The 26,917-nt window shown below is 38.9% G+C and overlaps 1 protein-coding gene across 6 annotated transcripts in view; it reads right to left on the bottom strand.

The window, feature by feature from the left end:
- SCHIP1 (schwannomin interacting protein 1) overlaps positions 1–26,917 on the bottom strand; it is an 801,755-nt gene that overhangs the window by 18,404 nt on the left and 756,434 nt on the right. For 5 of the 6 annotated variants that reach the window (XM_050779862.1, XM_050779863.1, XM_050779864.1 and 2 more), the window contains one exon: positions 12,563–12,681. In XM_050779862.1, coding sequence (XP_050635819.1) covers positions 12,563–12,681 — 119 coding nt within the window. Of the gene's footprint in view, positions 1–12,562; positions 12,682–25,350; positions 25,866–26,917 lie in introns of those variants that run through there. The other variant, XM_050779866.1, reaches the window with a different exon arrangement.

Raw genomic sequence — 26,917 nt, 5'->3', positions numbered from 1 at the left:
TCAGAGCACTTTAAAAAGGATGAAACAAACTCATTAATGGTAGGAACAAAGAGAAGAAAGATTAAAAAAAAAGAAAGAAAGCAAAACCAAACCAAAACCAAAACAAAAAGCTGGCAACAACTTAAATGCCTAACAATAAAGATTGATAAAGTATATTATGGTGAAATATATGATGGGCTATTCTGCAGCTAGTAGAAATACTAACCTTATGAATAAGATTAGTCCAATATTATTAGATTGGATGAAAGTTTCCAACTATTAAGTAAAAGAAAGTAGGCTAAAAACAGTACCTATGCTATAATTTCAATTTTACAAACAAAAATATGCAGATATATGCATAGAAAAAAAGTCAGGAAATATACTTTTTTGTTGTTGTTGTTAGTGAAAGAGATTCAGTTGGCTTTGGATTTTCCTCTTTTGAGCACCTCTGAGGTGCTACATATGGGCATTTGGCAGGGATTTATTTATTTTTCTTTTTATTTTTTTGAGACAGAGTCTCACTCTGTTGCCCAGGCTGGAGTGCAGTGGTACAATCTTGGCTCACTGCAACCTCTGCCTCCTGGGTTCAAGTGATTCTCCTGCCTCAGCCTCCCAAGTAGCTCGGACTACAAGCACCCGCCACCACACCCGGCTTTTGTATTTTTAGTAGAGACAGGGTTTCAGCATGTTGGCCAGGCTGGTCCCAAACTCCTGACCTCACGTGATCGACCTGCCTTGGCCTCCCAAAGTGCTGGGATTACAGGCATGAGCCACTGCGCTCAGCCTTGGCAGGAATTTAAAAAAGAAAAGGAAAGAACATGACTGAGCTGATGATTAGCATTTGTGTGTTGGAGAAAAGGTGAGTAGATCAGTGTTTGATAGCTGGAAGAGGATGGCTGTGTGTCTGACTCAGCCACGTCTATGCAGGGACTGACTCACACATGAGTCAGGCCGGGTTTTTGTTTTTGGCAGAGTGCTAGGGGTCGTGGGAGATCCGTAGGCAGCAAGAAACATTTTCTTATAAGTGAACATTTCTGTGGATGGACTGTGATTCAACTGTTGACATTCCTCCTCAATTCAGTCTCGATTTCATTCTCCTCCTTGGATCTGCAGTAAATTATAGACTCTAACGTAATTGATATAAATTTAACTGTATTTTTAAAGCCAGGCTGCCTATTTATTCTGCTCAGCCCAGACAGAGTTTAAATATCTATCTACCCCACCTGCTGATGAGTTTCGGCTGTTGAGGCAATGAAGGTTAGAGAAGAAATACTTTTCCCCTTCCAGACCTTTGAAAATGTTCATGCGGACTGGGTAAAAATATGACAGCGGAAAGTCAGTGCCTGTGTGTGTTTCTGAGGCATATTCCTGAAGTAGGTGAAAATCTCAATTGCCAATTCTTTTATTCTTTTGACCACTAAAGCACTGCTTTACCACTTTTTATGTTCATGTTTAGAAACATTTTGGGGACACTATTTAGGCTTGGTTCCATGGTAAGCTTCATCTCAAAAACATTGGCTTTCATGATTTAGTTTGTGACTGTTTGAATTCTAAGCAGTTGTGAAAAAGAACGCAGTGGATCGATAAGACTGCATTGATTCTATGAAGCGTGGTTATTTACCTTTTGCAGTCTTTATTTATTTTTTATTTTTTGAGACGGAGTTTCGCTCTTGTCACCCAGGCTGGAGTGCAATGGCATGATCTCGGCTCACCGCAGCCTCCGCCTCCAGGGTTCAAACGATTCTCCTGCCTCAGCCTCCTGAGCAGCTGGGATTACAGGCGCCCGCCACCACACCTGGCTAATTTTTGTATTTTTAGTAGAGATGGGGGTTTCATCATGTTGACTGTGCTGATCTTGAACTCCTGACCTCAGGTGATCCACCTGCCTCGGCCTCCCAAAGGGCTGGGATTTCAGGCAAGAGCCACCACACCCGGCCTAAGATAGGGATGTATCTCAGCTGCTGTACCTCAGGTAGGTGGTGGCATGATTGCAGTACTTAACCCTATCAGCCCACAAATCAGGTAATAATCCCCAAGGAAGAGGTGGGCACTGGTTGTCCACTCATGCCTTCTGATAAGAACAACAAAGCTCCAGCATCAAACCTTGCAGATGGGGGTACAATGGCTTGGAAGGTGATGTACTCCATCTCCCGATGGCCCAAAAGCTGAGACATGACAGCTCTCAGGTAAAGTGGTTAAGTGGAGAGTTGGACTGTAAATGTGAAAAAGTTTTAGAACTACATTTGCCAACGTGTTTCACCTTTTTTTCTTCTTTTGTGTGCACAAGAGACATATGATAAAAGCGTATATCCAAAAAAGTCTAAAACGACTCTTTCAATAACTAAAATAAAAATTATAAGTGTTAAGAAGGCATGTGTCACCGTTTGAATGGCAGTGGCTTTTCGTTTTTACTGGTACATAAAATAACTATTTGTCTTTCAATCAATGGTGTCTAAGAGTAAATACAAAGGATAATGAAATATTGTAGCAGCACCTACTAATGCAGCACTGACTCTCGTCCAGGCACTCTTCTGAGTGCTTTACTGGTCTTCCTCACAGTAACCCCATGAAGTAGGCACAATTATTACCCCATTTTACAGATGAGGAAACTGAGCCACAAATGAAGTCATTAGTAAGTGCTAGTAAGTGTCAGAGTCAAGATTTCAAGTCAGACCCTCTAGTTCCCAACACCCTGCTTGTACCCACCACACTACACTGCCTGCCTAGTGAACAGGCAGGCAGTGTTGAAACATGTTGATGAGTGAAAAAGCATGGTGAGTAACAGAGCATGTGGATACACCACCTCATGATCGATGGTGGAAGAACAAATACAAATCCTGGAACAGTGATTGTCTCTGGTGAGAGAAACAGGGAGACTGGAAGAATGGGGGACAAATATGGCAGGATCTAAGCTTTTTATAGTGTTTTCAATGACACTGATTTTCTAACGCCATACATAAATATTCTGTCTACTTAGAAAGCATTTCACAAATTATAGCCATTGGATCTTGTTTTCTTCTTTGTAATCTGTTGATTGCACTAATGGTTTCTGTTCTCATCAGAAATCTCTTCCATGGTTTGTTTGTTTTGTTTTTTTAAGAGACAGGGTCTCGCTGTGTTGCCTAAACTATCCTCAAGCTCCTGGACTCAAGGGATCCTCCCATCTCAGTGTCCTGAGTAGCTGTTACTACAGGCACATGCCACTGTGCCTGGCCTTCCATGGGTTTTTAATGTGTACAATAATCTGAATGAGAACAATCCAAGCAGGACAGAAAATTTTACAACAGGATTGAATAAAAGGATGGCGTTAAACCTTAGATGCCATGGCTCACCTGCAGTCAGTGAGAATGTTTTCTAGCAGCTTTGTGCACTCTCAATGGAGCCTTGTCACGTGAACTGTGTGTGTCTAGACACATGTGTGGGACCACTGTCCAAAGAGAATGCAAACTAGAGTAATAAAGTCATCATAGCTTGTCAAAGATGCACCAATGAAAAATAATTCCTTGAAGCTCTTTTAATTAAACATTCAGCTGTCCACTAGAGCCATTTTTAAATATAAAATGCAGCCCTGTGGCCTTTTTCTTCCTGCCTCCCCCTCTTTTGCAATAGCTCAGGCAATTGAATTCTCATTGGTGATAAAAAAAATTCATAAGACAGGGTACAGCTGGTTGTGCCTCTAGCAAGATGTCAAATTCAGCTTGCACAAAATTAATTGCACCTAATTAAACCAGGGTCATTGGCGTTATTGTAAAGTGAGGCTATTTATTAGACAAAGAAAATTTCACAAATACCAATTTGCTTTTCTTTTAGGTTTGTGAAGGAGAAGAATTGCTTACATAATTAAATTTGTTTTGCCATTTTAATCTTATTACTCCTCAAAAGATCCACTTCAAATCTTGTTTCACTTTTGAAATTGTGTAATATTTTAGAATATTGGAAGTAATCCTTGGAGGAGGACATAAAAAAAGATAGTTTTTTGTTTTTTTTTTTTTTTTTTTTTTTAGATTACCCAGTGGCTTTTCAAAGAGTGTAAAAAAAGAGGTCATAAGCTACCATTTGCAAAGACACACACCTTGGAAATACTTATATGAAGGGTTTTTAAAGCAAATCTTTAGTATATGTATGAGATTAACATGAAATGTAAAAGATATGTTGCATGTTATAAATAGGTTGCTAGAGTATGCATCTATTATTTCAAGAAAGATGCCACAGACAGGCAATTTCACTGAGTTGGAACTAGACAACCTCTTTCCTCGCTAACGCTGAGCAGATACAACCATTCTGCTTACTTCTTCCAGAAAATCATACAAAAGTTATTACTGTTAGAGACAAAAGGATGATTGACTTTCTTGGCAAAATGATGCTGGTTCGACCTGTGATTCTGTGGCACGTCGTATATACGGATTCCCAATTCCTCACTTTTAAAGTCCCTGTGAATCCTATGTCTTTGAAGTCTCTCTGGATTCACTGTTATTAGTCCAGTTGATAACAGCTCCCTGATTAGGGTGCCCCCCACTCCTTGCCCTCCAGCCCAAATACAAAAGGAGATGGCAGGTGTCCATTATTGGCCTTGTCTCAGCCATTTACCAATAAACCTATAAGGCCAAGAAAGAAATGAGTTTTGATTGGGTGATGTTGGAATGGTTGAGTTAAGTAAACAGTAATCATTATTCAAAGCAGCTGCTCAAAAGTTCTCTGGGGAATTTCTGTCTTTCATAATATTCAGCATTTGGAGAAAATGGTATAGCGTATTTTAGGTTACATCATCCCATTGTACACTTTATGAAAAAGACTATTTATATTTATATGTATGTAAATAAGATCTCTCTTGGGGTAAGGTAAGAAGAGAGGTGAGAATCAAATTTATTTCATGGTTACTGTGAGAAAAGGTAAAAGGAGAAGGCAGAGAAAGCTTCCTTCACAATGTTAGGTCAGTTTGTAATGTTTAAAAAATAAAAGATTTCCTAGATATCTACCAATAAAGACTACTCTATCTTGTGTTCCCACAGCAGCTAAGCCTGTTTCTATTCCTTTAATTACACTAAGCTACGTAAGCTCATCATCTGAAACATAATGCTAACTGATCATTAGTTTGGCCAATGAAAACATTTTTTATAGGAAAGTATTATACTAGTAATAATAGACAAAATGTTTCTTCAAGAATATGACTAACCCTAATATTTCTTAGAAACCTTATTTCAAAAATAGATAATTCATTTTTCTCATTTCATTTTAAGCTTTAAAAAATTTTTTTACAGAAACACTTTTAAATAGAAAAAATGACAAAGGTTGTACAGTTTCAGTTTGTAAAGGGCTGATACTGTGTGGATTAGCAAATTTTGAAGAAAAAAATGACACTCCCTCTACTTGTCACATTTCAGTATAAGCCAAATTTAATTAGTTGAGTTATGAAGCAACATCAAATATTATTTTGCTGCAGTATTAGGCATGAAATGTCTTTATGGGATTATTGTAAGCCTAGCTTTCATTTAACAGCTTGTCACTCTTAAGATGTGCTTTAGGAGATAGCAACATCTAGAAAAATCCAGTGGGGCTAAAACCCAACAGACAACTAAGAGGAACTCATGCTCACAGGAACAGTTGAAACTCCAGTCTTCCCAGACCCTCATGTTACTTAATAATTTCTCACATTCTGTTCATGAAGTTAGTTTTTACAGGCAAATATACAGCCTTTAAAGAAACATAAACAGAACTCCATTAGTTTGCCAAAGATCCCACTCACCTCAGTAGGCCCTGCCTTAAAAAGTAAGCTTGCCATTTAGGAATCCACTGCTTGGTCAATTAATTTTAAATCTCTGGCCTCATGTAAAATTGGGCATTGAGCTCTTCAGAGTAGTAGATTGGTATCAGGTTTACCTGGTTTTAATCTTATTACTCCTCGAAAGATCCACTTAAAATCTTATTTCACCATTGAAATTGCGTAATATTTTAGAATACTAGAGGTAATCCTTGGAGGAGGGCATAAAAAATGACAGGTTTTCTGTAAGTTACCTAATGGTTTTTCAAATACTGTTATGTGCTCTGGTACATTTTGGAGTACCATACTGGTGAACTCAATGTTCTGACATCCCTCAAGTATTTTTGTAAGTAAGAGGTAAGGTATTTCCAGTTCAATGAAGAATTTCAGGGATAGTGATGCAGTAGAAACAAATTCTAACAGGGATAGGGAGTATGGGTTACACAATTGCAACTGAACATTCTAAAGGCTTTTCTCCTACATTATTACTGATGAGGAGGATGACAGTCAGTCTTTGCAAACTTTAAATTTACAGGGAGAAAGTGATACTTCTTAGAAACATTTAGTCTCATTATTAACCATCATTCTGAGAGAGATCCAAAATACTCATCATGTTCTCAGAGGATGATCTCATCCCAGAACACGAAGATGAAAGTATCAGAAAAAAAGGGATATAAATAATCTTCCTTATGGTGAGTCAACAAATGTAGCTTGTTATGAGCTACTGTGAAATACATTTGTGTTTAGATAGCCCTGTCTCTGCAGGGGGCAGATGACTCAATGATTTTCAAATTCTGCTCTGCTAGAAGAGTTTCAAGTAGGCTTCAGGGGCTTATAGGGGAAGGATGGAGAGAGGTGCCAAACGGGAGGCATGGAAAGGGGCAATTAGGATGGGGGACACATTTTCTGGGCAGAGGTATTCCAGTCTCTCTCCTTCAGTCCTCCTGAACAAAAGGAGGACTGCCAAACTGGGTTTCCACACAGGGTTTTATTCAACATATTTCTGCTATTAAAAATAGTGAAAACCTTCTAGTTAACTATGGCATATTGAGCACAAGTATCTACTCTCACTTCTGAAATCCTACCAAAATAATATTAAAGAAAAAAAGAAGGTATAAATCTACATGGACAAAGAAAAAGGAAACAGAAACAGCACACAAGAGATTTTGACGAAATTTTAGAAGATAATATGCAGATGGGTGGGGAGTATTTGATGTAACTACCTCAATCTACCATGTGCCCACACGGGAGGCTGGTAGAGGAAGCACATGCATTTCCACTGCAGAATCCTGGGAATGCTCAGACACAGCTGAAAGTAGGGGAGTGAAGTAGGACTGAACACAAAGGAAGACTGATTTAACACCTGAAAGGACCCTCTTGCCCTGCTATCTGCCCTGACCACCTGTGGCCTGGCAGAATCAGAAAACTTACTGTCTTAAGAGGTTGAGACTGGAGCACGCTCAGGCACAGCTGAGGTGGCAAACAGGTGCTTTACTGAAATCAAGGAAATTAAGTAAAATTTTACATGCTACGGTTCCCATCTTTCCCCTGCTAGAGTCTTAAAACATTGGCAGCCAGGTTTAAAATGACTGAAGATGAGGTTGGAGGGTTTCTCAGTCACAATTCATAGCCCAAGAGAAAAGACCCCCAGATACTCTTAATTAGATGCATCCCAATGAAAGAACTGTGTCCTTATTCGGCCATTCTATAGTGAAGTTCACCATTCATTTGTTCAATAAATATTTAGTGATTATGTATTAGACACTATTTTAGGCATTAGTTACAGTGGTGAACAAAATAGAGATGAAGACCTGCTCTCTTAGAGCTTATATTTTAGAGCTAGAGAAAGACAGAACAAAGTATACACACTACAATGTCAGGTAGTAATAAGCACCCCCCTTCTTTCCCACCCCCCACACATACCAACAAATCAGGATAAGAAGATAAGCAGGATAAGACAGGACAAAGTGATGGGTATGAGAGTGTTTACTTTTAACAGGGTGGTCAGGGAAGAGCTCTCTAAGCAGATGACGGATGCCAACTAGCGCCAACCACAGTTTATAAACAGCTTTTAGTGTCTTATACTTAGTTATTGGTGGGCAGAAAGCAAAACAAACAAAAAATAAACTCAGAAAGTCATGATGGACAACAGATCAGAAGAAAACATTTTAAACAATTTAATTAAAATTAATATTTTTAGTGAAATGAGAAAATATGCCAACAATTTTGAAAACAAACAAAATGGATATATTCCTAGAAAAATACAACTCATCAGACTGATCTGAGGAAATAAAAAGTATGTATAATATTACAACCACTTAAGAAATGGAAGCTGTTGTTAAAGCAAATACACAAAGTAAACACCAGGCCCAGAGAGAAATGAGTCCTACCAAACTTTATAGAAACAGATCATAAAAATATTATGTAAACTTTTCTTAGACAATATGAAAGAGAATAGTTCCCAATCCGTTTTTAAGCCAGCAGGACCCTGATGCTAAAACCAAACAAAAATATCAGAAGAAAAGAATACAATACATCCATGTCAATCATGAATATAAACCTAACAATACTAAACAAAATGTTATAAATAAAATTAATATTTTATTTATAATTTATTTACTCAGATTTTATTTATAATATTAGTATCTGAAAAAATATAATACTCCCTAACCAGTTTAGGTTTAGACTGGGTATGCTAGCACAGTTTAATATTTTGAAAATCTATAAATGTAATTCGTTAATTCATACAATAGCTTAACAGAATGAAATTGTACTTTTTCTTCACCTCAACAGATGAAGAAAAAGCATGTGATAAAGTTAAATACCCATTCATGATAAAAATTCTTTGTAAGTTATAACTGGAAGGAATATCATCTCATAAAGAGAATCATTAAAGAAAACATAAAATTAACATAATCTGAAATGGGAAAACAGTAGAAACATTTCATTTAATATGAGAAATTACCTAAGGATTCCAACTACTACTATTTCTAATTCTCACTGTGTTAGGGTACCTACCTAATCCAATAAGACAAAGAAAGAAACCAGGAGCATGAGAATTGGAAATGAATAAATAAAGCTGCCATTATTTGTAGATGATATCATTGTTCAAAAATCTCAGGGAATCTACAGACAACTTTATTAGAAATAATAGGAGAGTGGAGAAGTAATAGAAGCAATAACAAAGTGGCTGGATATAACACTAGTATACAAAGTTCATTGCATTTCTGTTCACCAGCAGCAAATGAGAAAGCATTATTGAAGAGAATTTAAGATATCAGAATAGCAAGTATCTAGAAATAAATATAACAAGGGATGTGTAATATGTCTAAATGGGAAATTATAAAACCTTATTAAGAAATATCTAATAAGATCTAAATAAATGGAAAGACAGACCATATTCATGGATATAAAGACAATGTGAAAATGTAATGCTTCCTAAATTGGTCTATAGAATCAACGCAATTACATTCAAAATTCCAAGAGAGTATTTTATTAAACTTGATTATATTATTTAAAGTTTATGTAGAGGAATAAAAAAAGCCATAACGGGCAGCATACTTCTGAAGAAAAAGAATAACAAAAAGAACTTTCCTGTCCAGATATCAGGACTTATTTTGAAGCTATTGTAATTAAGACTATATTTTGCTGCTGAGATAGAAACAATAATGAAATAGAATATATTTCCATTAATATGCAGTATCCATGGGAGTAGTCTATAAGATCAGTGAGTAAAAGAGTGATTGTTCAATAAATATGATAAAGAAATGGTCATCTATCTATAAGGAAAACGATCAAATTTGACTTCTTCATCCCATATTAAGAAATCAATTTTTGATTGATTGCAGACTTTTAAAAACTCAACACTTTCAACTCTTGGTAGGAAGTCTAATGAATGTCTATTGGATCTTGGGGGAGAAGAAAATTTTTTACACAAGATACAGAAAGCCATTAAAGTTTGATAAAATTCAGTATAAAATTAACCCATAAAATTAATAACTTATGGTCATAAAACACATATTAAAAAAGTGAAAAACAAGTTACAACTTGGGAGATGATATATGCAATACATACAATGTATTAAGCATTAGTATCATGACTGAAGAACTGCGATAAGTCGATGAGAGAAGCATAAGGAATCCAACAGCAATTTGGCATAGGACCCAAACAGATACTTCACAGAAGAGAAAACAAATATGGCTAATATATGCAATAAAAATAATTTTATACCTATTCAATTCACAAAAACTTAAAAGAAATTGGCAATATCAAATGTTAGCAACATTATGGACCCACAGGATCTCTGAAACATTGATGGCAGGAGTATAACTTGTTGCAACCATGTTGGAAAACAGTTTGACATTATATTCTAAGTGTAAACATTCATGTATTTTCCTAGTAATTCCACCCCTAGGTATGCCCCAAAGAGAAACGCTTGCATATGTACAGCAGAAGACATGTACAAGAATGTTTGTAAGTAGCATTGTTCACAAGAGCAAAACCTTTGAAACAATCCAGTGCCCATTATCAGGAGAGTGGCCAAATAAATTGTGGTATATTCACACACTGGAATACAAATGCAGTACATGGGGAAAAAGCAGGCAATTCTAATTTCAGGACAAAAAAAATAAAATTTCTCAAGTAACCATAGTTTACTACATGGTTCAGTGAGAATAATGCATAATCTACACTTGATCTTAGCTAAAGGGCCGAGAAGCGATGAATAATGCATAATCTTAATAATGTAAACATTAAATAGCTATTTGACTCTAAATTATGAAATTACTCTAAAGGAAGAATAGAAGAGATGAGAGTCTTTGGGAGGGCTATAAAAAAAGCTAAATCACTGTTTTTTTAATAGTAGATAGTCTGATGGTTAAAATAAAAACTAAGAAGATAAGCATTTTATTTAGAGATATGTAGGTAAATACCAGAAGAAACAGTTAAGAAGTAAAAAGTTATTACTTCTGGAGAGTGGGACAAGGATAATATAAATATACCTGGAGTATACATATATACACACACACGGAAACACATATATATATGTATACATCCATATATACCTATGTACATATACATGTATATGGGTTATATATATGTACATAGGTATATATATGTGTGTGTGTGTGTGTGTGTGTGTGTGTGTATATCATTGATTTTCAAAACCAAAACCTCTCATTTGTAACAGGGATATGATATTGTTGAACAGACAGATTGGGCTTCTAAAAGAAGAAATTTTGGCACTCTGGGAAATATCAGAGTGCAGCGGCAGAGATCTATTAAGATGATATGGTCCAATGCTCTCATTTCACAAAAATGAAGAAAATGAGACATGGTAAAACTAAGTAAATTGTTAAAGTCTCAAAATTAGAAATGTACTAGGACTAATCCTCAGACCTCCAGGTTCCTAGGCCAAAGCGTCTTCTGCCACATCTAACTGGGAGGGGAAAGAGGTGCTCCCAAGGGAAAGGGGAGGGCTGACCATCCAGTTCTGGAGGGATGTGTAGGAATACAAGGGAATGTTCTGAGACAGAACTGGCACCCAGCTGAGGAAGAGATGCTGGAACACTGCCTGGTGAAACTGGCGTTCTTGTGTTGATGTACTGATCTGCCTGCAGTGCCTCACAAATAGGTGTATATGTGAGTATGTGTCTGCTTTCTGATTGTTGCTGATTTAGAATCTCTCAGGATAAGACAGTAGTACAAGCCTTACTGAAAGCCATATGGAATACAGATAGATATTTTAAAAATGCCTAGTTCCAGGCCTCACACGAAGACATGGAAGAAATATGTTGGTTAAATGGATGCATAAATACTATAATTTGTTTCCAATGCCTAGCTGATGATGGTAAAATAACTGAGTATTTTAACAGAGTATATTTGCTTTTAGCCCAAAGGAAGACTGAGAGGAAACAGACATTTGAGGAGTGAGGTGGAGACCATGAGAATGCCGATAGGTCATCAGTTACTATATCTTAGTAAAAACGTTCTACGTGCTTTCATCACTTGGAATACCCGTATTTGTAATGCCTAACTTTGCAGACTGTCTGTACTTTCACTAATCAAAGTAACCTATGGAATGGCAGCATGAATATCACAGCTGAGGCTTCACAGAAATGGAGGATCTTGAGCCTCACCTAGATCTACTGAATCAGAGTCTTCATTTTAACAAAATCCCCAGATGATTCATAAGCACATTAAAGTTTGAGAAACTCTGGCCTATAGCACTGTTTTTTGGATAAAATTATAATTTAAATATGTCTTACTTGGAATTAGAAGCTATGCAAATGACCAATAATATCCTGAAATAAATTATGATAAAGAGTAATGATATCCTGAAATAAATTAAGATAAAGAAAAACCACCTGGAGGACAGGTTAAGAACTGTAATAAACATTGAATGATCAAAGCGGGAATTGCATTTCTCAGTTACGAGTATTTATTGCAATCAAATGTGTCAGGGGGGTGATTCTGGGTGATCTGTGACTGCTTAATGGGAAATTTGGTAGTCTGCCACATGTCTCTAATCATAAGTCAGCTTGCTTAGGAGTGTGGCTTGATTCCTCTATCAATGTACAACATCAGTATTGTGTCTAGAAAAAAAATGGAATATAAAAATCTGACCTCAAGTAGCTGGGCAATGAGCCAATAACAACAATAATAACAACAAAGAAACGAACAAACAAGTGGGGAAGGGTCTAAAACCCATTATGCGAGGGGAAAAAAAAAAACTACGGAAGATTTAAAAGCCATTTTTTATTAGAATAATCAAGTGAAAAAATCCACTGTGTACATATCAGAAATTCAACTCAAAAGAACACTCACCGGGAAGAAAGGCTTGGCTTCCCACTTTTGCTACAGCTGGTATAAATTCCTGGGCCATCATCAAAGAAGCTTCCAAGTGCCAACTTCTGTCTGATAGACTCTCTCTCATTTTTCTGTGCCTAAAATTTCAAGAAAACAAAAATTGCTGATAAGTGGGCAGATATAGCACAACCACAGGCAGTCTAACTTGTTAAGTTTCTTAGAACTGTAACATTAGATGAAAAACAAATAAATAGGCTGCAGCACAAGAGCATTTGAATTATTAAAAGCTGAAATTTTACCAGTCTCTCTGGCTTGAATTTCAATTCTTCAGAGCTCATTCTAATCTCTAGTCTACGTAATCACCATCATGGTACTCAATGATTTTCACCAGGATAGAACTACATTATTTGTCACTACAATCTTTCTTCTTCTTACCTGCTAGGTATAGGTAAAGTTGTGGAGGGCAAGTACTTTCTCCTGAATCAAATCACTTCGATCCCAAATGTGCCCTTTCCCTGATCTTGTCTTCTCTCTGCTTTACATGTCCCTTTAGCCAGCCCATTTTCTCTATGGCAAGAACAGTAATTCACTTCACCAACATGCAGCCTCTGGGATCTGGCAGATGCCACAATAAGGCCAGAAGAGAACCCAGGACAAGACAGACATAGCACCTGCCTCCATGCAGCTTACAGTCTTGTCAGGGACTCTTGGTTCCATTCAAGGGCAAGCCTCATCTCACCAGGTTTTAGAATGTGAGAAACCTTGACAATAATGTCTGGAATAGCTGGAGAATTCTAACTGGGCCCATCTGTTTCATATTTTGAAGGGAGGTCAGGTCAGTGTGCATAGGAAAAGGATTTGGTAAACTACACTACTGTGATCCTTTGGATATGTTTACAATGCTTGGCTTCTCATTAAATGCCCCATAAAAACTCACCATGCTGAACTTTTAAACCCTTAAAACAACAGGGGAGAAGATTAAAAATGATTTCCTTGGTTAAAAATGAAACTACTACAAAAAAACAAACAACATGAGTCAAAAATCCTGGGCTGAGGATGAAATTTTAGTTTTGTGAGATGACAAAGGCTTTGAGAAGTAACATTTCATGCACTGAGCGAGGGCTTGAAGACCACACTGAGCAAATTATATTACAAAATGCAGGTCATGTGACTGGGTGTGGCTACTAAAGGCTTGGTGATGCCTTCATTCTCCCAGAAGGAGGTTCTAGAGCATCACTGTGTCACAATGACAAAAGGCACAGCCTGTTGGAAGGGCGCACTGAAAATAACTTCATTCCCAAGTGAAGGACAGTATACAATAGGCTAAGGCTGCTCTGTCTAATATGGTAGTTATTAGTCTCATGTGGCTATTTGCATTTCAACTTAAGAATTAATTAATTAATATTAAAAATTCAGCTCCTCAGGCACACTACCTCATTTCAAGAGCTCAACCATCACAGATGGTTGGTGGATATTGTACTAGACAGCACAGAATAAAATACATGACAGCAAAGTACAGCTAAGACAGTGGTTCCGAAGATCCAGCTTCTATAGGCTGCATTAGAATGCCTCAGGCTCTAGTGCCAGATATTTAATTTCAACAGGTTTGAGAACTAGTTCGAAGAAACCTCATCTCTACTCTCCTTTTCTCTCACACTTTTTAATCCTTGGACACCATAAGCATTCTTTCAACTGTACACACTTAGCGATTATCTCTGTCTATATATATAGCACCCCATTTTAGCATGTATCAATGAAACTGCATCATACTAGGAGCTAGCATGTGTGTGTGTGTGTGTGTGTGTGTGTGTGTGTGTGTTTGTAGTACAGTCATAAAGTGAAAGACTACTTTTATACAGATTTTTTTTTTTTTTACAGATGTGAAAGACTGCTTTCATAGTTCTTATTTTTTGCTGGGCTAGCATAAAACCGAGCCTTAAGAAAGCAACCATAAGGTTATAGAGGGAAGCAAGAATGCCTTTTATTTCACAAACCACTTGCAACTGTACTGCTTGGAACCTTAATTAGGGCAAACTACCTTTCCGAATATGCAAGGCTGGCACTTGGGATGGTCCAGCCAAAACAGAATCACATCACTTGACACCTTTATTTAAAACAAGTTCATTTCAAATCCCCGTGTCTGCCAGGCAGATTTTGTACAGTCAGTGAACCTATTTCTCAATCCATATCACAGACAAAAGAGATTCTCACCAAAGTCTTCAACAGGCAGAAGACTGTTGAGTATAGCTGAATATCCAAATATAAAATCAGTAGATAGCAACATGAATGTTAAGGATTAATGTTCAACACACGCTGGCCCGACATTAGCCTAGGGTCTAAAACAGGCTTTAAAGAAAACACTTATCCCAGGGTATGAATGTGTGAAGATACCCTTGATTCCTTGTCTATCTTTCTTGATAAACTAGAGCTACAGATATTGGGAGAGGCCTTACAAATATTTCCATTTACATTAATTGCAGTTCTTTACACCTGAATACTTCATTAACAGTTTAAAGAGGACTGTTGTATAATACACTCTTTCCCCCTCTCTCCTTCTCTTTCTGTCTCTGGATACCACTGAACAAATCAAGAAAAGCATAAAGAATATAAACATCACCCATAATCCCACCACTTAGAGAGAGATGATTGCTAACATTTTAGTATATTTCCTCCTAGTTTTTATCATATGTGTGTATTATTTTCCTTTTTATAAAGTTGAGATCATATTGTTTATTATATTTTCAGAATTGCCCTTGTATCACTTCAAATTCTTTAAAAACATAATTTTAAAATCTTTAAAAAATTTTTCCTCCAGAAAAGCCAGAAAGGAATAAAAATACAATCTTTAATGGTTGCATATCATTCCATCCTATGGAGTTACCCTCTATGGTTAGCCATTTGGGTTGTGTTAAATTAAAAATAACATGGAAGTTAGCCTCTTTTTTTTTTTTGGTGAGATGCAGTCTCGCTCTGTCGCCAGGCTGGAGTGCAGTGGCGCCATTTTGGCTCACTGCAACCTTCACCTCCCAGGTTCAAGCAATTCTCTTGCCTTAGCCTCCCAAGCAGCTGGGACTACAGGCTCGCGTCACTATGCTCAGCTAATTTTTGTATTTTTAGTAGAGACGGAGTTTCACCATGTCAGCCAGGATGGTCTCAGTCTCTTGACCTGATGATCCGCCTGCCTCAGCCTCCCAAAGTGCTGGGATTACAAGCGTGAGCCACTGTGCCCGGCCAGAAATTAGCCTCTTTACATAAATGCCTGCCCACATGTCTGATTATTTCCTCAGGATTAGTTCCTGGAAGTGGAATTAGCAGATCAGCTGAGTGTGAACATTTGTTGAGGCTCTTGACACATTTTGTCACATTGCTCTCAAAAAAAGCTGTTCCAATCCACATGCCCGCCAGCAATGTAAGAGGGTGCAGCTTTCACTACATCCTGGCTAACACTGAAATTTTCACTTAAAAAAAAAAGGTTTTAAAAAATTTGATAGGCAAAAAGTAATGTTTTTATATTTTAATTTCTTTGATTACTAGTTAGAGTAAATATTTAAATGTTTTAGTGACTGTACTTTCTTTTCTCTGAATTACTTATTCCTAGCTTTGCTTATTTTTCTACTAAGGTCTGAGAATTTTAAACATTTTATAGTAGAGTATTTGTCCTTTTGAGTTTCAACCGTAAATGTTATGTAGTTAAGTCAATAGCTTGCTTCCTCTGTCATGCTGTCAGTGGCTTTTGTGCTTGGAAAACTCTTCCCAGTCCAGAGGCAAAGGATCTCACTAGATGCTGGAAGATTAAATGAGAAAACTTAGGTAAATTACTTAGCAGCTGTACCCGACCTGTGGTAATGTAAATCTGTGATAGATGGTAGCATTATGGTTCATACTCCAATTTCTGCTTTGAATATGAGGAAACTGCGGGAGATGAAAGGTTACCATACTGTTAGGCAGGAGCAGTAGGATCCAAGTCCATGCTTTCTAATCCCAGATCTTTCTGCTTTTTCACATCACTTTTCCACGTGAAAGAGTAAGGTGTTCAGACTAATAATAATGGTAGGTACCATGTAGGGGATAAAATGTGGCACAGAGAGTTATGGGTCTACTTCTTCCCTGAGATGGATGTGACGTTTTCTCACAAAAAGAGAAAACACTGGCAAAGCATACATACCACAGGCTAAATCATAACCACAGATATCCACAATACAAATATCTTCTCATCAGGACCACTCTCCTTACCATCACTGCTCAATGTTAAAATGTAACAATGAGAACCTAATTTTCTTTCAGTTGCCCACACGTGTAAAATATATGTGTGTGTGGTTTCAAAGACGGTTTATTCTCTGAGGAATTATACCTGCAAGGCAAATACGTCTTCCACCAGCCCCCTCAATCCAGCCAAGCCCAAGACGCTCCAGGGTGAGAAACAGCCAAGGGTACAGGAAAAGGAAGAGGCTGACTCAAAACACCACTGTCAGGTTGCACTTATGACAAGCAGAGCCTTGTCCACTCCTAAAACAGCCTTGGGAAATACCCTCATAAAACAAAAGTACAACATCTAAAATTGGTATTGCTAGCAAAAGCAAAGGGCAACTGAGGAATAGGGCTCATCACTATCAGGCAGAAAAGCTATTCAAGCCCCAGATGAAAGCAAAAATATGATTAGAAACTCACCGCTATTCAGCCCCAGGAAGTTTTTGTCCTCATCTGTCGCTAAATTCCCTACTGCCACCCGCTGTGCCTGAGCAGATAAGGCTCACAATGACTTTCAATGACGCCATGCAAGCCACCATGATCTTAGAACACAGATCACTGAGCACTTGTAGACTCTGAACACCAACGCTCAGCCTTTCCTGATGTGCTCTGTTCTACTGCAATTCCCCAATCTGGACAAGAACAAAGAGGGGCATTCAGTAATGAAATAAAAAGCAAAATGTTCCGCATGGGTAGGTATCATCTCTCTTCAAATCTAATATGTCCCCAGGACCTTTCCATACTTTTTTTTCGGCATATGGCATGGCCCCATCCCTTACACACCAAGATCATTCCTGCATCCCCTCCCCAGGTTCTGCCTTCCTGCCTCTGGCCCAGCCCACCTTACTAGCAGCATTGTGGTGTCTCTGAAGCAAGAAGCCTTCAGCATGCTAATCTGCACGTAAATTTACAAGTGGAAAATTGGGTGTTTTCTGCATTTTCAAAATCTATTTAATTGACAAACTGTATTTTTTGTGGGAAAATCGGTGGGGGTGGGGGGGGGGTGGGCTCTAGGGCTCTCAGGAACACACTTCAGGAAATAACAGCCTAAACCTGAACCTAAAGCCATCTGGTGCTTAGGACACAACAAGCAGCTGCTTCCTTCTGAGTCCTGCACAGATGATAAAACCCACAGAGGCGGAAAGGGCCTGTCAGACCAAGAGGAAAGGGCTCCTCAAACTCCCCTGAGCACGAATGGATTTAAGGAAACCTGGCCTAGGGAATCAGGGGATCCAGTAGATGAGAAAGGCACAGAGGTGGGAATAAAAGCAGATGTAAGATTTGGAGCAGGAACAGTTGTAGGCCTGGACAAGATTCAGTTGTGGGAAGGAGGAGTGGGAGAAAGAAAAGTGTTTCCCCCAATTTTCTGTCTTTCTGCTCTTCCCCGCATTGAGCTTCCCGTCCTCCCAGATGCATTTGTTTCTTACTTTTCACTCTTTGCCACGGGAACTGAAATAGACTTTTAAAAATTATTGGATGTACTTGTTTTATAATGCTCATTGTCTCAGTACTAATTCACTAATAACCCCTACAGATACCACGTCTAGCATCCTCTTTTTCACACTGCTAAGTTGTTACCTGGTGCAATGCTTCTCAGGCTTCAGGGTACTTATGAGTCACCTCAAGATCTTGCTAAGATGCATGTTCTAAATCAGAGACAGGGCCGGAGACTCTGCGTTTCTAATAAGCCCCAGGAATTGCAAAAGGTTAGAGGTTTTGCAGATCTTCTCTAAGGTTAAGAGGCCTCACAGGCCTTGACTGCTCTTTCTCTGTCTTCTACACTGGTGTTACCTGCAGGCCTCAGGAAATGCTTGTTAAAGCAACGAAGTAAATACTTGCCACCAATGGTAAAAAGGTAAAAAGTTTTTTGCCATTGACAAAAAACTTCCTAAGGATTATGGGCTGCATCATCCCAGAAGCTGATGAATACACTGGTCCCCCATGGCCCAGAAAGGAACTCAGGATGCCAGGGGTTGCTGGGACACTGGTCGGCCAAGTGGAGACCAGGGAGGAGCATGCATGTGCGCATGCACAGACACACACACACACACACACACACACACACACACACACACACCCCCTCTCTGTCACACATTTCTTTAAGCCAATAGCTCTCAAACTTGATTGACTGTGCAAGAGGATTACCTGGAGGGCTTGTAAATACACAGTCTATTTTTCTTTTTCAAGAAAGTCTGGGGTGGAGGTGAGAATGTGCATTTCTAACAAGTTCCCAGATGCTGCTGATGATGCTAGCATAGGCACTTTGAGAACCACAGCTTTAAACAAATTGAGCAGATCAAGTAGCTAGATGAAACACAGGGTTGGTTCTTCTGTAATTGAGCATACATCTGTTCCATGTGGCATGGCCAGACTCTGGAGCCAGGTGGATTTCATTTGTAGCAGCCTGGCCTCTGCCAAGGCCTTACCAGGATGCTTGTTTTGAAGCAATTAATGATCCCCTTGCTTCAGTGCAATCTATTGCCTAGTGATATCTGGCATCATCACCATTAGGAGCATCCGCCAGGGAATGTAACTGGGATTCTGAGGCTCTCTCTTCCTTTAGGAAAGTGGTAGTCACTCTTCTTTCTTTCCCCAGCTTGAAAGACAGCTTTATTCTAACATTTATAGGCAGCATTACAGTGTGAGGAGTCTGAAGCTCTTAAACATTATGAACCAGAAGTATAGAACTTGTTTGTTATGTAAATGTTATTAATTTTCTTTGAAACGAAAAGGCCAAAAGAAAACCAAAATACACTGACAGTACTTTCTAATTATTTTCTCACTGAGACAAATCATGAATTTGTCACTAGACCAGAATATAAAAAGAGCATTCCACAAGAAAAGAAATTGTATGCTATTGAATGTCAAGTGCATAAATGCTTGCACCATGCAGGTTATTTTAAATTCTTGAATCTTATTTTATGCCCTGGGTAGTGCTTTTTAATTGGTAGTGGAAATATAAGTTAAAAAATAGTATCTTTCAATTGCATCACTGAACGGATAGTAAGTCAGGACACTTTCTTTTCATTGTGTGTTTCTGACATTTTCCATTTCAGTCACTTACACTAAACATCCAGAAAGGTCAAGATGAGCTGCCAAATACAGGTTTCCTGAAAAGGTGTTGAAATTTCTTATCTTTGCATCCTCGTACCAACCTGCCTGAACACATTTCCTTAAATAAGTGACAGCCTGGGCTGCTGGGCAACGTTAAGGCTTTTGGGCGTAAACTGCTCAGGACCTGTACCCATGAGAGAGCTGGCCTCGGATATCTAAAGCCCAGGATGGGGACACAAGGGGAAGGACTCTGGGGCCCTGCGTCTTCTGACACCTATTTTACTTGAGTATTGGCTGACATCAAAAGAACTGGGATGCCAGTCCAGAGAATGCAGATATTTATTTACAATTAGTCTAACTGTGAGGATGGTTTTGCCTAGTGTTGACTGCATTCCTTCTTATGCTATAGGGAAGCGACATACGCAGAAGCAGGCAGATAGAAGTGCCACTGCACAAGAATCCATAGCACTTGAATATTTTGATTGTGAAGGTAAGCAAAGGTATTTAACCAACACCTACGGTAAAGTTCAGTAGCCACTTAGAATGGGAACCTTGCTGAAAGTAAAGGAGTCTAAGGTGCAGTCTACAAAGATGGCTACTGTAGAGAAGGTGTTTCAACATTAACTCCTCAAGGGATACGGTGGAAAACTGAATGATTTTCCTCCCCTGCGAGCACCATATCCAAAACACAAACTGCTGGGAATGAACCTGAGCTCATTCTACTTCTCACGATTGCCTACCAGAGAATACTTTTTAGCCCAAGACAGTGTTATCTGGCAAACCTATTTTTAACAGGTGCCATTTTAGAAGCCTGGAAACCCATCACAGTCATTCAGTATCACTGTCAGGAACACAACAGTCCCAAACACTTACTGCATGGTTATGAAACAGCCAAGCCTTAATCAGCAGCCAGGAAGCTGGTGTCCTCAACCTTCTGTGTCAGAATGGACCTAGGATCCAGGGGAGGTAGACACAGACTCATGGCCAGAAAGAAGGTGGGGAGGAGGATTTAGAGTCACGAAGACCCTGCTTAACATGTTGACTCTGACATGACTATGAGTTACTGAGACTCTTTGAGCCTCAGTTTCTTCTTCTGCAAAAAGAAATAATACCTATTTTTAGGTTATTTTAATAATTAAATGAAATACTAGATAGAAAGTGCTTGGCGCTGTGCCTGGCACAGAGAGAAAATTTATAAAGTAGTAGCTGTTATTAATATTAAAAGGAAGGGGTGGGGAAGGTAGTGAGAAGAATGGAGAAAGGGAGAGAAAAGGAGCCTGAAATATCTGGAACAGGTCCATTTACAAATACATAAAGTGAATTAGTGATTGTCAGAGGCTGAGAGAAGAAAGGATTTGGGAGTGACTCCTGATGGGTACAGGGTTTCTTTGTGGGGTGACGAAAAATTCTGGAATTAGACGATGGTGTGCACAGCCTTATGAATATACTAAAAACCATCAAAGTGTACACTTTAAAATGGTGGCTTTTATGTGTGTGAATCATATCTCAATTTTTTAAAAAGCCATACACATACACGAAAATGAGGAGAACTGGAAGCCTAAGGAAACTAGTGAGGAGAAGGGAAAGAGACAAAGTAGAGAGTGCTGCAGAAGACGACCATGACATGGAAAGGGGCGTGTGTATGCATATGTGTGTTCACGTTTGTGCGCATGTGTGTGTGACAACAAACACATTTAACACACTTGCATTTCACTGGAAATTCTAGTTACCTGAAACAACCCACTCCCTGACCAGGCTGGCTAACCGAGCTGTGCCAACAGGGTGATATGATAAGAAACCTGAACCACGAGCCAGGGATCTTTACATTTATAACATCTAAGACCGATCAGGCTAATTCTTTCCTTTTAAGAAAAGGAGACCCTGGCCCACAAAGCGGAAGAGATTTTTCCCAGGTGGCTGAGGTGGGGCTAGGTCCCAGCCTTCGGTAACTTAACATGGTTCTTCAAGCGTATTCAGCCCTCGCAGGCAAGAAAACGTGAGGGTTAATGGAGGTCGACGGCTGCTTTTCCTCAGTAATTGTGTGGGGAGGGCAGAGCGCTTGTCTGGAATGGCAGCTGGCATTCTGTGTTCCTGTTTATTGCAGTTTATCTCAAGCAGTCATTTCCATTCACCTTTTAAAAAAAACATGAGGCGCAGCTGTGGCTTCACTTTAAATATTGTTCCTTCCAGCCTTTTAATTTTTTCACAGGGTCCTCCCTAATCTTTCACCATAATTGGATGCACAACACTCGAGACGGCACCCCTGAGGAACAAAGCGAAGCAAGCGGCTGGCCCGGCCCTGGGCCCACTCACCGCCCTGCTGTCAGCTCCCTGATTCTGTGCATAGTGGCCTAGGAACAGAAGGCAATACCAGCTTCCCTGCATTTTCTCTGCTCTGGGACAAAGTTGGAGCCAGTCTTCTGCCATATTCTACATTAAATTTTCCCGATTTCCTTTTCTCTCTCTCCATTAGTGTCATTAAGATCTTTCCCTGCCCCAAGAACGTACACATGAACAACTCTCGTGTTTAAGGTACACGTTCCTGGGGCAGGAAAAGATCTAAATGGCTGCACACTTTAGAAGTCCACACCAGCTATCTGGACACTCCAGGCAGCATCAGTTCCATGTGGTTTGCTCCTTTATGTGCCTCCCACACTGGGGCTGTCAGCTCCTGGAGGGAAAGCTCAGTCCCCCACTGGTGATCCTAGCGCCACGCACAGTGCCAGGAATATGAGAGGGCTCTTGGTAAGTGATGGTGGAATGGATGAGGACACTGACTCAGATGCTGCGTACCATGTTGGTCCTGAAGACAATCAGCTCTGTGGTTCTTTATCAGGGGATCAGAAGTTGCTCACAGCAGGGCAGGGAAATAATGGGCTGAACGCATACACCTCGGATTCTGCTAAGGTCTGCACTTTTCTTCTTAAACACTAAGATCTGTTTTCTGTTGAGTGCAGTTTTACTATTACTACTGAATAAACCAGAGGTCCTTAATGAAACATTTTTCTTACAATCAAAACCTTCCCCACGGAAAAGGAACAGATGCATAATCTTTTTCTTCCTTTGCTTTGGTGGAATCTAATTTTAGTCATCAGAAAGTGACCTTTCCCCTTGAAGGCTGTTTGTCTGACTTCAAAACAACTCTGTAAAATAATCCCTATACACATGTGGTATTTATTAGTGCGACTGGTTCAGGGAATTCTATGGTACCTAAGCAGGGGTGTATCAAATTTTTAATTGTTTTTGACAACTGACCTCAAAATGGGGTGAAAGTACCACACAATATAAAAAAAATTACAACTTTTACTTGTATTTATATTTTAAACATTTTATTCTTTAAAATGTCTATTCATATGTATATCTTTTATATATACATATTATATTTTATAGTAGTCGGTGCTATTTCTGAATAAAATATATGTATATTACAGGCATGGACTCAAAACCATCTTACTGATAAATGCAAGGTCAAAAAAGCCTGCAGAGCCCCACTTTATGGCATCTAATTTAATTTTCTACTTAGCCAACAAAACAGCAAAAACATTAGAGAAAATAATTAGAAAAGGAAGATTCTAATAGGGAAAGTCATTTTTATACTAGGTAACTATTTTCTTATTCCTCATATTTTTAAAAAAGCATATGTTGCCCTGTTTCACTAGAAGCTCATAGTAAAATTATAAAGAGCGGGTTTAAAGAAGGATAATTATAATGAAGTCTTCATAATAATCACGATACATATAAAAATTTGAAAGCACTTTGCCTGAGAAAGGTATTTAAAAGGCTGCAATGAGAAGAGAACAACGTTTAAGGTCTGGAACACAATGAACTGATCTCTGAGCACGCCACACATCTAGAAGGTTTATCTCGCAGTTTTTTTGTACTAACCTATCAGATACTGAAATCATATGTGGCATTCTACTGCCTTTGTTAGATAATGGGTTACACAGTGCAATTCTGTTTTGTTGTTGTTGATGTTTTAAAGCTCCTTGAGCCTTACATGTCTGTAGCTTTAGTCAGCCCTGTCTCAGGTTGCTGGTGTATCATTGCTCACTTATTCCAGGCATCTGGGTTCTCTCTCTGTTTCTAAGTAGAAGAAAACTACAGCGGTGATGACTTCATTGTTAATGCATTAATAATGGTATGTCTTTCATTTTTCCTAAGTGCAAACTGACCTATACTTTTCTATTCGAGAAATAGTTTGACAGAGGAAACCATGACCAGTTCTTTGACACTGAAAACAGCAGAAGTATGATATAGCTACACTTGTTCTGCAGAGTTGGATAAGCAATCTGACTCTTACGGCAGAGTGTCCCAAGCATCTTTTGCACACCACTTCCGGTAGAAGCGGACAGCTGAGAAGCGTTACGGTTATAAGACTCAGCGAACTATCACCTTGGGTTCTCATTCCTGTCTTGGGGATCACAAGGGATGAAAAACACAAAGGGCAACATGGCAGGTCACTGAAACCTCTTTTACATATTTAAGTTTCAGCTTCTGGAGAAAGAACATAAGCTGTTGTGAACTGCTCTAGGAAGTACAGAATATACTTAAAACAGTCCCCACACTCACACACACACACACACATATGTATATAAGATATAAACTACTATATTTTACATTACTATATGTAAGGCTCTATCATGACAGAAGCTTCTTTCTATATCTCGCTCCAGGGAAAAAAGTTAGTGATGTATTTGATCAAATTAAAAATCAAGTAGCAAGTTTTACTGTTCTATCATTAACTGATATTTGCCTCTGAGGTAAAGGGGTCTTCATTTTCAGGCCCATGATGCAAGAGCTTTTATTCTTCACGTTATGCCATGTTGTGAACTACACTTGACTTATGGCAAATAATGAAGAGGGAAGGACATAGTGTGTGTTTTAGGCTTCTGTGGACAGATAAGCATATACTCGTAGTTTAATTTCATGACCTCACCCATATAACTAAAGCTATTTTTACTCGGGCCTGTGATTACCAGAACATTACCATATAAAACATTCTTAAAATATATTTACTGACTTTCAAAAAAAAGGCAGGCAAAAGATGAACAGATACTGTATCAACTTCTAAAAACCCCAAACATGTTAACTGAAACTTGATAGTTTTCATTGTCAATAAAATCAAACAAAAAATTGGAAAAATAGGTTAAACATTCTAGTAATTATTTTTTGTCAGAGAACCGTAAATACGTCAGTAATTTTTAAAAAATTCCTTCACATAAACAGCCTGCCTAGCAGTTAAATGCATAATAGAATTTTTTCAACTTCAGAATAACAACATGTGTGTTTTAGTTACTGCTGTAACATATTAATGAATATAAGCTGGGAAAAGCAGAAAGAACTTTCCTAGTTTAATGCATTTGATTCTGTGCATTTAGTTTTTCCTGACTATATTATGGCAATAGCCACTGAATGTGGAATTTGGCCACTCCTCAAGGGTGATCTTTCTTCCAGTTAGAAAAATGGTCCAATTGTTTATAAACAAAAGAGCTCTCCCCCCTTACCTTTTTATAATTCCCCTCCATATCCAATGAGGATTCTTGACTGATGATGTCATCCATTCCATCACTGTCCAAATTCATCCTTTAACTCTTTAGAATTTCACTTAAGAAATAACCTCCCATGAATTCTGATAGGCTGATATGCCAATTGCCCAGTTCCCTGGTTACTGCTCATGCTGACATGGAGAGCTGGCTAAGAGGCTGTGCCCAGCCGTGTGTGTTCTTGCCCTGCTCTGCCCCAGAGACACCGCCCCGCCCAGCTCCCCGGCCTTTCCTTGCTCTGGCACCGGGCAGCTGCTGTTCTCTGAGGCTCACTCTGCCCCTGACACTTGGCTTGCTGACTCCGGCCTTCCAACCATCTGCTGTCACCTTCCCCTGAATGATCCCGCCCCAATTCCTCTCCACAGCACCTTTCCTGTTCCCAAGAAAGGAAAAGAGAGGCACTCAGCTTCAGCCACGCTGATTCAACTCCCCTGTTCAGGGCCGAGTGTGGACTGGAGCTCTGTGAGGAAACTAGCAATCTGAACCAGGGGTAGATTGTGTGGGATAAAAATAGATGTGAAAACTTCCAGCCCAGCCGACTTCACTACTGAGTTAAAAGCTGGGTATCCCATGACAAAATGAAAACAGTATAATTTAAAGGCTGACCTGTAACACAGATGTTTGCTTTTTTCCCCCTAAACTGATCATTTCTTAAAATCACGTGTAAAAGTCTCATCTGGTAGGATCTCCAGGACGAGACTGAAACTCACTTCCAACAAGAGGAGGCCCTTTCTGCCCAGGAGCAGCGCTTTGTTCTATTAATATAGGCAACAGAAAAAGATCCATCAACTTTTCTTTAAAATTCAACCAGTGGCGGGCTTTTTCACAAAAGCAAATGTTCTTTTCTGCTGCTCTCTTTACACTTTTCCCATGGCTTCTGGTTTTGTTTACAGGCTTTACTAAAGAGAGGGAAAAGGCCCACAGCTGGAGGATGTTTTGGTGCAAGACGCAGACAAGCAGAAGTGCACACACAAACACACGCTCATCAGGATCAGCTTACTACTGTCATAAACTACAAATTATGCCCTCTATTTATTTCCAAAAAATAAAGCTACTGTTTGCAGGAGAAATAGGTCAGAAAAGAATTCAAAGGGCAAGCCTTCATTTAGCAACACCATCTTACACTGTGACAAGCTTAGATAGAAAGCAGCAAGTATATCAGTCAATAAATTTTCCAATATAGATTCTTGCGCAACCACAACACTGTTAAGAACAGAGTTCTAAAAGCAAAAAGGCTATTCAAGATAACCTTTTGGCATCTGAACCTCTGCTGACATGCTCACCTTCAGTGTCTACTTATTTCTCTCCACATTTTTTTAAATTCAATTTGTAGAAGACTTGTGGCATAAATGTGTCTCAAGGTAGTTTATAATAGCCCTACTTCTATAAAGGAAATACTTCCCTCTGTAGCCCCGAGCCAAAGTGAAATCTTCCCTTTACTCCATTCTCATTGCCCCACCTCAGTTCCGAAAAGAATTAATTGCATGTTTGTCAGATGTTACAGTAACAAGTTGTCTCTCATGAACCA

The sequence above is a fragment of the Macaca thibetana genome, chromosome 2 (genome assembly GCF_024542745.1).
Source record: "Macaca thibetana thibetana isolate TM-01 chromosome 2, ASM2454274v1, whole genome shotgun sequence".
NCBI lineage: Eukaryota > Metazoa > Chordata > Mammalia > Primates > Cercopithecidae > Macaca > Macaca thibetana.
This window is presented reverse-complemented; position numbering and strand designations above follow the sequence as displayed.